The sequence below is a fragment of the Cryptomeria japonica genome, chromosome 1 (assembly GCF_030272615.1).
Source record: "Cryptomeria japonica chromosome 1, Sugi_1.0, whole genome shotgun sequence".
NCBI classification, from domain to species: domain Eukaryota; kingdom Viridiplantae; phylum Streptophyta; class Pinopsida; order Cupressales; family Cupressaceae; genus Cryptomeria; species Cryptomeria japonica.
In genome coordinates this window covers 72131034-72143923 of record NC_081405.1, presented here as the reverse complement: position 1 = coordinate 72143923, position 12890 = coordinate 72131034, and the positions used below count along the sequence as shown (strand labels likewise).

General features: G+C 35.4%; 1 protein-coding gene across 1 annotated transcript; it reads left to right on the top strand.

Moving 5' to 3' along the window:
• Positions 1-4302: 4302 nt before the first annotated feature.
• On the top strand, positions 4303-5061 carry LOC131856440 (replication protein A 70 kDa DNA-binding subunit A-like). Its single transcript, XM_059208238.1, has one exon. The coding sequence runs from the start codon at positions 4303-4305 to the stop codon at positions 5059-5061; it is 759 nt and encodes a 252-aa protein (XP_059064221.1).
• The last annotated feature ends 7829 nt before the right edge of the window (positions 5062-12890 follow it).

Genomic DNA, 12890 nt, shown 5'->3' with positions numbered 1-12890 from the left:
AATTAGCAAATGTTTTTCTCTCTTTAAAGGTGTATAGTTAGGTATATTAATTTATGTTTTGCATGATTCTCTAAGTGTGTAATTTTAATGAGTTGAAGTAGTTTTACACAAATTTTAAATTATGGGAAAAGGATAATTTGATTTCTTTTCCAATTTTAGTGGAGTGGCTATTTTTATCAATTTTCTAGTCGTAAGATAGAAGCAATTACCATTAATGCTAGATGTAATACGTATCACGATTTAGCTTCCTAGCTGAAAGTTGTCCTAGGTTTTATACTTTTATGGTATGCTCTCTAAGCAGTGTAACCCTGTTTGCCTAAGAAAAAGAAACACAAATATGAATCTATTGCTCAGACCGATGCACTTTATAATAGCACATGACTCTGAATCTATTTGGATACATCTATCTATCTATACAATGAAGTCTGGATGAATACCTGATATAACCTGACATAATTCTCTTGTCTTTCCAGTAATTAACAAAGACCAAGTCCTGGAATGAAGTCAACCAGTTTCTCAAAACCTGTCAAAACATTCAAAACTGCATCAAGGGGAGATTGCACTTCAATTTTTGCACTTATCTTCCTTTCGTTTTTCCCATTATTTTCAATACTGATCTTTCCTTGTAATGTTGAGTACGAGTTCAGGTCTTCCTTAAAATCTTTCATTGCTTTGTAAATTTTAAATTGTGGGAAAAGGATAATTTGAATTTTTTTCCTATTTTAGTGGAGTGACTATTATTTAGCAATTGTCTACTCATAAGATAGAAGCAATTATCATTAATCCTAGATGCAATACCCATCATGACTTACCTTCTTAGCTGAAAGTCGTCCTAGGTTTTATACTTTTATGGTAGGCTCTCTAAGCAGTGTAACCCTGTTTGCCTAAGCAAAAGAAGCACAAATATGAATATATTGCTAGGATAATTTGAATTTTTTTCCTATTTTAGTGGAGTGACTATTATTTAGCAATTGTCTACTCGTAAGATAGAAGCAATTACCATTAATCCTAGATGAAATACCCATCATTACTTACCTTCTTAGCTGAAAGTTGTCCTAGGTTTTATACTTTTATGGTATGCTCTCTAAGTAGTGTAACCCTGTTTGCCTAAGCAAAAGAAGCACAAATATGAATATACTGTTAAGACCAATGCACTTTATAATAGCACATGACTCTGAATTTGTTTGGATACATATATCTATATATACAATGAAGTTTGGATAAATACATAATATAGCCTAGCATAATTCTCTCGTCTTTCCAATAACTAACATAGACCAAGTCCTTGAATGAAGTCAACCAGTTTCTCAAAACCTGTCAAAACATTCAAAACTGCATCAAGGAGAGATTGCACTTCAATTTTTGCACTTACCTTCCTTTGGTTTTTCCCATTATCTTCTACTCGTAAGATAGAAGTAATTACCAATAATGCTAGATGCAATACCCGTCACAATTTAGCTTCTTAGCTGAAATTCGTCCTAGGTTTTATACTTTTATGGTATGCTCTCTAAGGAGTGTAACCCTATTTGCCTAAGCAAAAGAAACACAAATATGAATCTACTGCTAAGGCCGACACACTTCATAATAGCGTATGACTTTGGATCTATTTTGATACATATATCTATATATACAATGAAGCCTAGATGAATACCTGATATAGCCTGCCATAATTCTCTCATCTTTCTAGTAATTGGCAGAGAGCAAGGCCTGGAATGAAGTCAACCAGCTTCTCAAAACATTCAAAACTACATCAAGGGGAGATTCCATTTCAATTTTTGTAGTTATCTTCCTTTGGTTTTTCCCATTATTTTCAATATTGAGCTTTCCTTGTAATGTTGAGTACGAGTTCGGGTCTTCCTTAGAATCTTTCACTGCTCTGTAAATTATATTGCCTTTCCATAACCTTAACAGTTGAGCAGGTATATACTGTAAGTGTCCATTGACAGATGAGATTTTGAGATTAAAATGAGAAACGGGTGTGTAATTAATAGTTTTGGAGGAGGAGACATGCACTTTGATCATCGAAAATCTTAAGCAGTCCATCCTAATTGAATTAGAATGTGGCCCATTTGGTTGCCCATTATATGACTATACTGAATAGTTTTTATATTGAAACTGGTACCAAACGATATGGAAATACATGAGATATAAACATGGAACAATATCTACAACAACCTTCTGATACACCTCCCATTAAGTTTGTAATTAAGTCGATTATTAAAAGAAATGGGTGTCTGTAATTTTTCATGTGTTTTGGTTTCCATTCCTCATTTGCATGTGCTTTGTTTTCGGTTCATTAAGGTTTAGTTTGGTGGTTGTCCTCAGCACAAAATTCCTCAATCCATTATGTCGTTCTATGTCTTCTAATAAGGAAATTTGTAACCTCCTTACGATATCTTTGCTAATAGGGTCAAAATCAACTTTATTCTACAAGGCAACGTACCAGTCCAGATGACAACACTCCTTTCCTCACAGTGAAACTGAAATCATTTTTCCACTGAAAGTCAGGTAATTTGTCCTTCTCTTCCAATGTGCATCTATCTTCTCTGCAAATGAAATTCCTTGTTTTCTATGGTTAAATAAGAACACGCAAAATTATGTCCATATCACTAAGTTATTGATTTCAACACATGTCTTTATTTGTGAATAGCTTAGTTTCAGAACCACCTGTGCAATATTTAGTATATATATATATATATATTATTACAAAATATTATAAAAGATTGTTAATAAATCTGTACTCTTATGCATGTTTACTGCTCCCATAGAAGAGCCTTCCTCTTGATTTGAAAGATCTCGTTTCAATATGTCATTTCCATCAGCTCCCTCTAAATCTTCACAATAGTCAGCAACAAACTCTTTGGTAAGCCGATACGCTCTGACTTTTCAGAACCCCAACTTTGTGGTCATTACTTTCATAATATCCTTCATTAGTAATAAATTTTAAATTTATTGCATGCCTTCCATTTGTACGTGCTCTCTATTTTCTACCATATAAAAATATAGTTATGCATTCTTTAATTAATGCTTTTCTATATACCATTGCCGCATTCAATGGTTCAAGATTATTTAAGTGCATGCATTCCAAAAAACTCAACTCCATGTGAAGGGATGGTCATATATATTTCTTACTACCCCTTCACATTAAGTCCTCAGTGTTTATATTATCTTTTTGTAGGCACTTGCCCAAGAGTGTGCCCCCACCCCATGCGCAATTCAATCTATCAATGCTGGAGATGACCTTCCTTCAGCATTGCTCCAGGTTTTGTCATTCCAGAAAATGCAGGGTGCTGAAGATGACACACACAGATATAAACTTGTGTTGTCTGATGGCACATACATGCATCTAGCAATTCTGCCACCTATGTGTGCGGATCTGATACTTTTAGACAGTCTAAAAATAGGATCTATAGTTCTCTTGACAAGTTATACTTGCATATATGTATGGAACACAAGGTAGGAAAGATTCTATGTTTATAAAAATATCCTTCTTTGATATTGAATCCTTTGTTGCAACAAACTTCACAAACTTAAACAAAACTATTTTCATTTTACAGGACTATTATAATACTTAGTGTAGAGGTCAAACAAAGTAATTGTCAATTCTTTGGTAAACCCGCATACATATTCAAAGAACAACAACCAGAATTATTGGGCCAAGAAACACCTTTGTCCTCTAAATGTTCCCTTCAGTTTGGTAGTGCACTACCATCTCCACAAAGCACGACCTCTGATAACATAAGCCCTATCAAAAGTTTAAATCCCTATCAGAATAAATGGACAATCAAGGGAAAAGTCACCGACAAATGCCAAATACGTTCATATAGTATAGTTACCAAGAATGGCCAAGTATTCAGCTTTGACATTGTAGACACTGAGGGTTGTGAGGTTAGGGTCATATGCTTCGATCAAATAGCTCAACTACATTGTGATCATCTTGAGGTGGGTGCTCACTATGTCATTTCAAAGGGCTCCATAAAGGAGGTGACCACAAAATACAACAGTCATCTAGAGATCTTCTTATCTGACACTTCAATATTGAAACGTTGCACCCCTGATGTTGATTCTTCTCAGAGCCGCTCCCCTTTCACCCCAATTAGTGAAGTGGTTCAATTCACTAATAATACATTGCTTGACATCATTGGTGTTGTTGTCTATGTTGGAGACGTCATCACAATCCATAGAAAGGATGGTAGTCAAACTAAGAAATGAATTGTTAAAATTAATGATCTCTCTACTTCTACAATTGATGTCAATCTATGGGGGGCAGCATCAGAACAAAGAGGCCATGACTTAAAAAATATGTTAAACCCTGATGTTGTTCTTATCCTTGTTGTACACAATGGTCGTGTAGAGTACTTTAATGGGAAGGTTGTCAATATGACATCTGCAACAACACTACATATTAATCCTCCTTTCCCAAAGGCAGAACCCCTCATGCTAAGAGGACCTCTTCCATTGCAACCTCATGATTTGTCTTCAGGATTTAGTCATATTGATGGAAGATACAGTAGTATGACTTTTTCGTCAATCCGTGAATGCATGTGTGTTAGACCAGAAGCAATTCAAACCACTATAGTTGTTGTTCTTAGATTTGTGAACGTAACAGATGATGACTTCTACTACGCAACTTACTTAAAGTTAATGGTAAACCTTGCAAAAAAAAATGCACTCAACAGGCCTGATGATTCATGGTTTTGTCCTAGATGTCAAATGAGCATGGTACAATGCAATTACAATTACCATTTACCAATGAAACTACAAGATGTAACAGGAACTCTTTGGGCAACTGCTTTTGATGAGGTAGGAATAGATTTGATTAAAAAAAATGCAAAAGAGCTTTACATGCTCCAAAATGGCGTCAACACAACACAAACACCTCGTGTTGTCATTAATACAGTTGTTTTGCATCGCTACACGTTCACTTTGTTGGTTTCTACTGACACATACAATTTTGAGCCTAAGTTGAAGGTTGCAATTAACAAGGTCTACGAGGTTGGCTATATAGCTGAGTGTAATGCTTTACTTGCAAAGATTGCTCGCCTCTCTACACAACCTTAGCTCTACACTCCACCTCTTCACTATTTAAAATACTTTGGTCTCCTATAAGACTTATCACATTTCCTCTTTTGCATTTTTACATATTTTATATGCATACAATCCTACTACATTATAGACAATTCTATGACAATCATTAAAATAATAGATAACCAATATGTTTCTAAAATTTTCAAGCCATTGACGATAATGCCTAACAATTTTGGTTTTGATGATGTTTATTAATAGTTAGCTGCACTTTACAGGTCTTTGCATTCACCTAAGATACATCTACAAATGCATTCAGTAAAATCTTTTCTATGTGCAGTTACATGTATGTACACATGCACTCATAGCCATTCCAATTGTTGGACTCATTCCTATTATGATGATACCCTTGTTTGTTTGTTTGCATGTGTAGCTACATATATGTTTGATTCTTCTTTATAATTGTTTGTGTCCTTTTATAAATTGCATATCTTGCTAAAGGCTTGCCTTACTGCAAAAAACATTTCATATGTGCACATACACATATGGAGGTATAGGGGTGTAGACAAAATAGGTCTTCAAGCCCACAAGATTATATGTACACACACATGTATAGTTACCTATAGTGTTATGTGTTTGTATACACTTATTGGTATTCCTTTCATTCTTAAAATATCTACAAGTTTCTTTATATCCCTCCATGTGTTGTGCATATAATTTTGGTTCAGATGCCTTCCTAAAGGCTTCCCTTTCTACAAGAAGGGTTTCATATCTGCACATACACATATGTAGGTATAGTAGTGTAGAAAAAAAAGGCGTTTAACCAAACAAGCTTGTATCTATACATAATTCTATAGTTAGTTGTACCTTTGTATGTTCATATAAGCTTCTCACTATCCCTTTCATTCCTATGTTGTTTGCACCTTTGTTTATATACAACCCGACGACTGTTTCTTTTCGATGACTGGCCACTTTTCCCCATGAGTAGCATTTGGCTTCTTGGTTGTTTGGCTTAGATTTTGACGTGTGTCCCTTACAAAAATCTCAGAGAAGTGGCTAACAAAAGTGATGGGTTGTGCTTTGTTTGGTTTTCATTTCCGATTATCATTTCAAATGTTTTTGGTCTGCAAGTTTTGGTTTGTTTAGAGTTCCATCTACCGTTCAGTCTGTGCATTTGGTGAGCGTGTGCATCCGTCTGCAAATTTTGTCTTGATTAAGGTTCCATTTGGTGTTTGTTGAGTGCAGGCTTGGGCTGCGAGTGCATTTGGTGAATGCATTAGAGCAGTTGCAGGTGACCTATTTTCACTGCATAGAAAGGCTTTTGTTTGTTTAATATCATGTTTTTGGGTGTTTTGATTATGGTTTTTTTGTTGATTAGGGTTCTTGGGCATTGCCTCCATGCAAACCTTTGCAAGTTTTTGCTTGATTAGGTTTTTGTGTGGTGTTCCCTGAGTGTTTAATGCATTAGACCGAGTTGAGGTGTGGCCAACAGTAATTGATGGGTTGTGCTTTCTTTTGTTTTCATTTCTCATTATCATTTTGAATGTTTTTGGTCTACAAGTTTTGCTTTGTTTAGAGTTCCATCTGTCGTTCAGTCTGTGCATTTGGTGAGTGCGTGCATTCATCTGCAAGTTTTGACTTGATTAAGGTTCCATTTATACATCTTCAAGCCCACAAGCTTATATGTATACACACATGTATAGTTACCTATAACATTAGATGTGTCTGTAAAAGCTTATTGGTGTTCCTTTCATTCTTAAAATATCTACAAGTTTCTTTATATGCCTCCATGTGTATATGTGCATATTTTTTTGGTTCCAATACCTTCCTAAAGGCTTCAATTTTTACAAGAAGGGTTTCATATGTGCACATACACATATGCAGGTATAGTAGTGTAGACAAAATAGGTGTTTAACCAAAGAAGCTTATATCTGCACAAAATTCTATAGTTAGTTGTACACCTTTGTATGTTCGTATAAGCTTGTCACTATTCCTTTCATTCCTACATCATCTACACCTTTATTTATATGTCTCCATGTCTGTATGTGCATATATGTCTACTTTATTTCTCTAAATGGTGGTGTACCTATATATATATATCTTACATTTGGAAATGCTTCCTCCTATGTCTGTGTGTTTTCCACTATGTTTCACTCTATGCAATGATGATGAAAAATATAGTGCTTTTATTAATGTGTTGCTAGAATGTTTGCCAATTATCCTTTAAACGATTTCTTTATTCTATTGTTCCAAATATAAATCTATTGCAAAAAAAGATATTTCAAAGTTTATTCTTTCTTTTATAACTTATTTCTTTACAAACGCTTTCCTTCTCTGATGCTTACACTACACTTTAAACTTTCTCTTCATTCAACTTTATTTCCAACTTTTGAAATTTACTTTCAATTTTAGTTTTGCACTTCGTTTATGTAGAGTTACATATTCTAATATAAATATGTTTCCACTTCTTTATTATATAAGTACCTTCTTTCTTTCAATGTCTCCAACAATAATTACAAGAATGTGCATCTATGCTTGCATCTTTTTATATAAATGTAATGACGTACATATATATGTTTGTGCTCACACATTGAATGGTAAGAACGTGCATCTTTGCATATAGATAAATACATATGTAAATGTACTTGAAAATATACAAGGGGCGTGTGCACAAAGATAGTGGTCAGAAAAGTGGACACCACCCAAAAAAACTTGGAAAAACAGGCAGTGCGTATGCAGTTTTAAAATTTCAAATTCCCATGTATGTGCTTAGGTTTGTTCTTCCTGAGCCTAGAAAAGGTAGCACGTAGGCACTACACCTAGGAAAATGAGCGTGTACGTGCTTCTTATAGGAAAGTGAGTGCGTATGCGCTAATTATCCAAATAAAACCACGTACGTGGTGCCTGGTAAAAAAAGTTAAAAAAAAAAAACTGGGTCTCATTTACCCGTAAAGCGCATTTTTAACTTCATTTTTTCCCCATTTTCTCACCTAAACTGCGAATGGGGTGCTAAATTTGTCCTGCAGGCTATGGATCAAGGTTAGTTTTTGTTTATTTTTGTCTTTTTTTCCGGTTTATGCAATTTGTTTTACATTTTAAATTTAATTTCATTAATTTTGATTAGGTTTTTTCATTTTTTGTTTCAAAAACCAGATTCTTCTAATCCAGAACAAGACCAACCAAATGAACCTTTTGAAAACCCACAAGAACAACCAAATGCACCTCCTGAAAACACACAAGAACAACCCCCAATTCCTCCTTTTGACTGTACAACCAAAACATAGGAAGAATTAATTAATTAGTTAGGACAAAATACGTCTAAAATCAATAGACTGATTGTAAAATTGAAAACTTCTGAACTTGACCATCATCAATCCCTTGCCACTAGCTTAGAAACATTAGCTAGTGGTGCCATAGCTGTTTCCACAGAAATTACCAAATGGGGAAGCTTTAGGGATAGGTGTCATCAATTCTATGCCAATGGGCTATCATACAATGGAGTAAAAAACAAAAGTATTTCTAAACAACAAATATGTGCCCATTTTGTTGATCCCAAAACTGGTCAGCCATTACCTCTTAATGCAAAGAGGTTTCCCATACATTGGTGTACCAATGCGTAGATGAAGAATCTTTTTTGGCAGAGGTGGTGGATGGTCTTTGATGATCCACCTTGTAATAATTATGAGGTGCCATTATATTTTTTGAGAAAAATATATTGTGAGTTTGTGCTCAATGTGTGGCCAAACTATTTTGATATGAGAGAGTTTCATGGTAGAGGTGGTGGCTCTGCCCAAGATAGACCTGGAGCCCCGTAGGCGATTAGCCGCGGAGAGTCGCCGCCCCCTAGCATGCAAACCCAAGGTGCATCAGGCTGTCCCATTAGAGCTGAAAGAGTTAATGGAGCTACAGACTCTTCAGGTGGCCACAACATTGACTGGTGCCATCATCTAGCATGGGACGTCATTAGCACACCCTATTGTATTGGATGATGAGCCATTAGAGGGCGACAGAGAGCCCATCGAGCATTTGTGTGTTAGTTGCTTGGGGATATGCTCAAGGATAGATGATGCAGCCGGTGTAGATGGATACTCATATTATCTATGCACAATTTGCAGTTGTAGATGTCAGGCTCACACGGTTGAGGATGTCACGCTGATAGATGAGTTGATGGACATGGTGTTTGCCCATGAGCCACAGACATAGGTGTGTTGATTTGAATTCATAACATTTTATTTATCAGTCACTTTAAATTTGTAATTACATAAATGAATTTTCATTTATACATCGATTTAAATTGAGACAAATAATATGCATTTCAGGATACAGTAGCGGTATCCCATACACCTCCCCCAGTTACCATAGCTGCAACTTCGATGCCTGAGGTATAAATTTTGTAACATGTTAAAATAGAATAGTACACTTTGACTTCAAAAAAATACAAGATATACTAACTATCTTTAATGCTTGGTCCAATTTCTGGTTTGTAGGTGTTGACAGGGGACAAAATGTCCCAGATTGATGACATCATGCTCTCACTGATCAATTTTGGCCTACAAGGCTATACAGTATCATATTTTTTACAACTCTTTTTATGTATTCTTTTGATGGAATATGGAAGTCATTTCATTTTAGATTTTTAAAATTATGTTTAATTTATTATCTGTACTAATATCTCATGTTAATTTTGTGTTTTTAGGGTACCCCCTCTGCATCTAGGGCTCGTCCTAAGAAAAAGAATTCCTCGAAGATGCCAAAACGTGTGAAGAAGGTAATTGAACACATTTTTAGTTGTACAATTGTTTGAAAAAGTTGAAATCAAGTATTAGTTGGGGTTTTTAGATTGATTAGTGTTTTTTTGTCTATTTTACATGTACAACGACCATTGAGCTTTGTGGATATGTTGAATGCACCCGATTTGCTCGCGGATCAAGAGAGGGCGGAGGTATGTATCTCTACTTTATTTTCTTGATTTCATGATTGTATGCACGCGTACATGTGAGCTTGTGATATATTATAATCTTATAATTTTTTCATACAGGAAATATCCATACCTATTTCGTCAATGGAAAACCCTCCTCCTTGCACTAGAGAAGCATCTCAGGATCCGGTACACTTTTGTTTGATATGTAAAATTAATTGTTTTCAACCTTCAATACTTATCATTATATTAATTGTATTTAATCTTTGTACATTTTTTGTATAGGTAATAGCGACAGTTTCTACTTCGACGGTGAGCCATCCTCAGTCCATTGGAGAAGCATCTTAGGTATAGGTACGTCATTGTTCTCTATATTATAGCTTTTAAGTGTTTTTGATATATTTATGTTAGTACATTGTATTAATTGTACATTTAATCTACAATAGACTCCTTCGCGGTACGGCCATAACGTGGATCAACTTAAGTATGTCTTCAAGAAAACTCCTAAGAGTGACAAGGAGAGGAGAGTGAAGACATTAGTTCCTGGATCAGCCGATGAGGTAATCTACATTTCAATTGCAAAGGAATTAAAGTTAAATGCATAGTTATGTTGTTAATTGTGAACTATTTTCTACAAAAGAATTCTAACTTAGCTTTTGAATTGTAGTTTTGTAGCCATCTACAGAGCCACGTACTGTGCCAAAGAGGCTTGATTTTGATAATCCACCACAAATTTAGGATCATATAGTGTTAGTTTTGGTCATAGAATGACCAATACATGTAGATATTGATGAATACTAAGAGGGGGGGGTGAATTAGTATGCCAAAAATCTCTTTACTTAAACACTTACACAGTCTGAATATAAATTGGTAAAATAGTCTAACAGACAGATTGGTTATCACACATGCAAACCAAAATGTGAATAAAGCATTCACCCACAAAAGCAATACAACCATAACACAAGATATTTGACGTAGAAACCCAACTAGGAAAAACCACGGTGAGATGGAACTCACAAGTCACTATCTGCAGAATAGAAACCAGACCGGTTAAGGTCTTACAATGTTCTTCACTAGAACAGATCCTGTTAGGAATATCAATCTCTGTTAGGAGATAAGTCCGATTAAAGACTACCCTGTTAGAGGATTTTAGATTCACAGAAGTGAACCACCTTGTTAGAGGATTTTACAAAGGCTTTGAGGCCTACCTGGTTAAGGGCTACATACTTGTCAAAGATGTGAGTAATTAACAAGTGTTTGATCTATGTTATAGCACATACTGCTTGATTAGATCCAGTATAGTTCATTGCTAATGCATTCTAGCATTACTTCAGTCTTCTCTATCTCTTTCTGTTTACAACTCGATCTTCTCAAATAAGATCGCTCTTACAACAACTCCACAATCACCTTAAACCCTAGCCACAACATAAACCCTTTGATCAACAGTTTCAACAACTCAAAACCCTAGACATGATGTCCTTTTAAAGGAATCTGATTTCATGTCGGTCCAATAGGATTACATTACAATTTCCTAGGTTCAATGAATCTAGACATACTCAGTAACACGACACAAAAAGCACCGTCAGTGTGTCGGCACCGTCAATCAATCGGTGGGTTGGTAACTCATCACAAAATGTCGGTTGGTAACTCATCACAGAGTATTACCGGTTTATACAAAATACCGATTGCTGGTTTGACAAAAATGAAGACTGGTAAGAATGTGTTGTGCCGCTTTGCTCCCTTGTACTGGTTGAGCTCTACGAACTGCTTGGGGTCGTCATGCCGCTTCAGACAAGGAAACACATTCTGCAAAGTCATTAGTCTAAAGACTAGAATACAACATACCAGTTGAGCCCTAGCTCATACATATGAAGGGGATCTCAATACAAGTGTGTGTCCATCAATGACAATCACAACATAAACATAAAAAATGCCAACAATCTACCCCTTTGGCATTGATGGCAACACTTAGGAAAATAAAATTTTGACATCTAAGTGTTTAACAACAAAAACTTGCCATTAACAAAATTGCTCTCCCTAAGCATATACACTATCCCTTAATCAACACAGTGTATAGCAATTTTGCATACAAAGCATAATCATTGAGACATCAGAGCATATAGCATCTAACAAAACATATATCAAAATGTCAAAAACAAATACTTCTCCCTATTTGTCTTCAAAATAGATAGAGTACTTATCCCCCTGTATCAGAAGATCAAAATTTTAAAACCAAAAACAGATACTTCTCCCCCTTTGCCAGCAATGACAAAGTACCACTGAACAACCCTATTTCCATTTGATATAAATAAAAAGTTTATGACAACAATGAATAATATTTGTCAAAAACTGATTTATAGTCTTGCAAAAATTGTTTCATGGATACAGACTAGGACTCAAGTAAGGAGGTGGCCACTTCTTTTTCTATTTGCATCTAGTATACCTGTTCCTCCATGGCATCAACTGTGCTCAGCTCCTGCGTAATTGTCAAGGCATCCAGGTTCAGATAACACTATAGACATCTAAAAATGGTCAACGCTTGCGGATTCATACTTTAACATTTGCACATTGCCTTATTTTAGGGTTCTTGCATCGCATTAACATTTCTTCTATGTTGCGCACTTGGTCTTTATCATTTGCAAGCATCAAGTCCTTCTTCTGCATTCCTCATATTTATCGCTTTTGAATTAGGGTTTTGTCCTCTTGTCAATCTCATCAATTTTGCGATCGATTTGTTATCGATTGTTGTCCTCTTTTCAATCTTGTCATTTTGCAATCGATTCGTCATCGATCCTCATCCTTGTCAATCTCGTCAATTTTGCGATCGATTTGTCATCGATCGTTGTCCTTTTCAATCTTGTCATTTTGCGATCGATTTGTCATCGATCCTTGTCCTCTTGTCAATCTCGTCAATTTTGTGATCAATTTGTCATCTATTGTTGTTCTT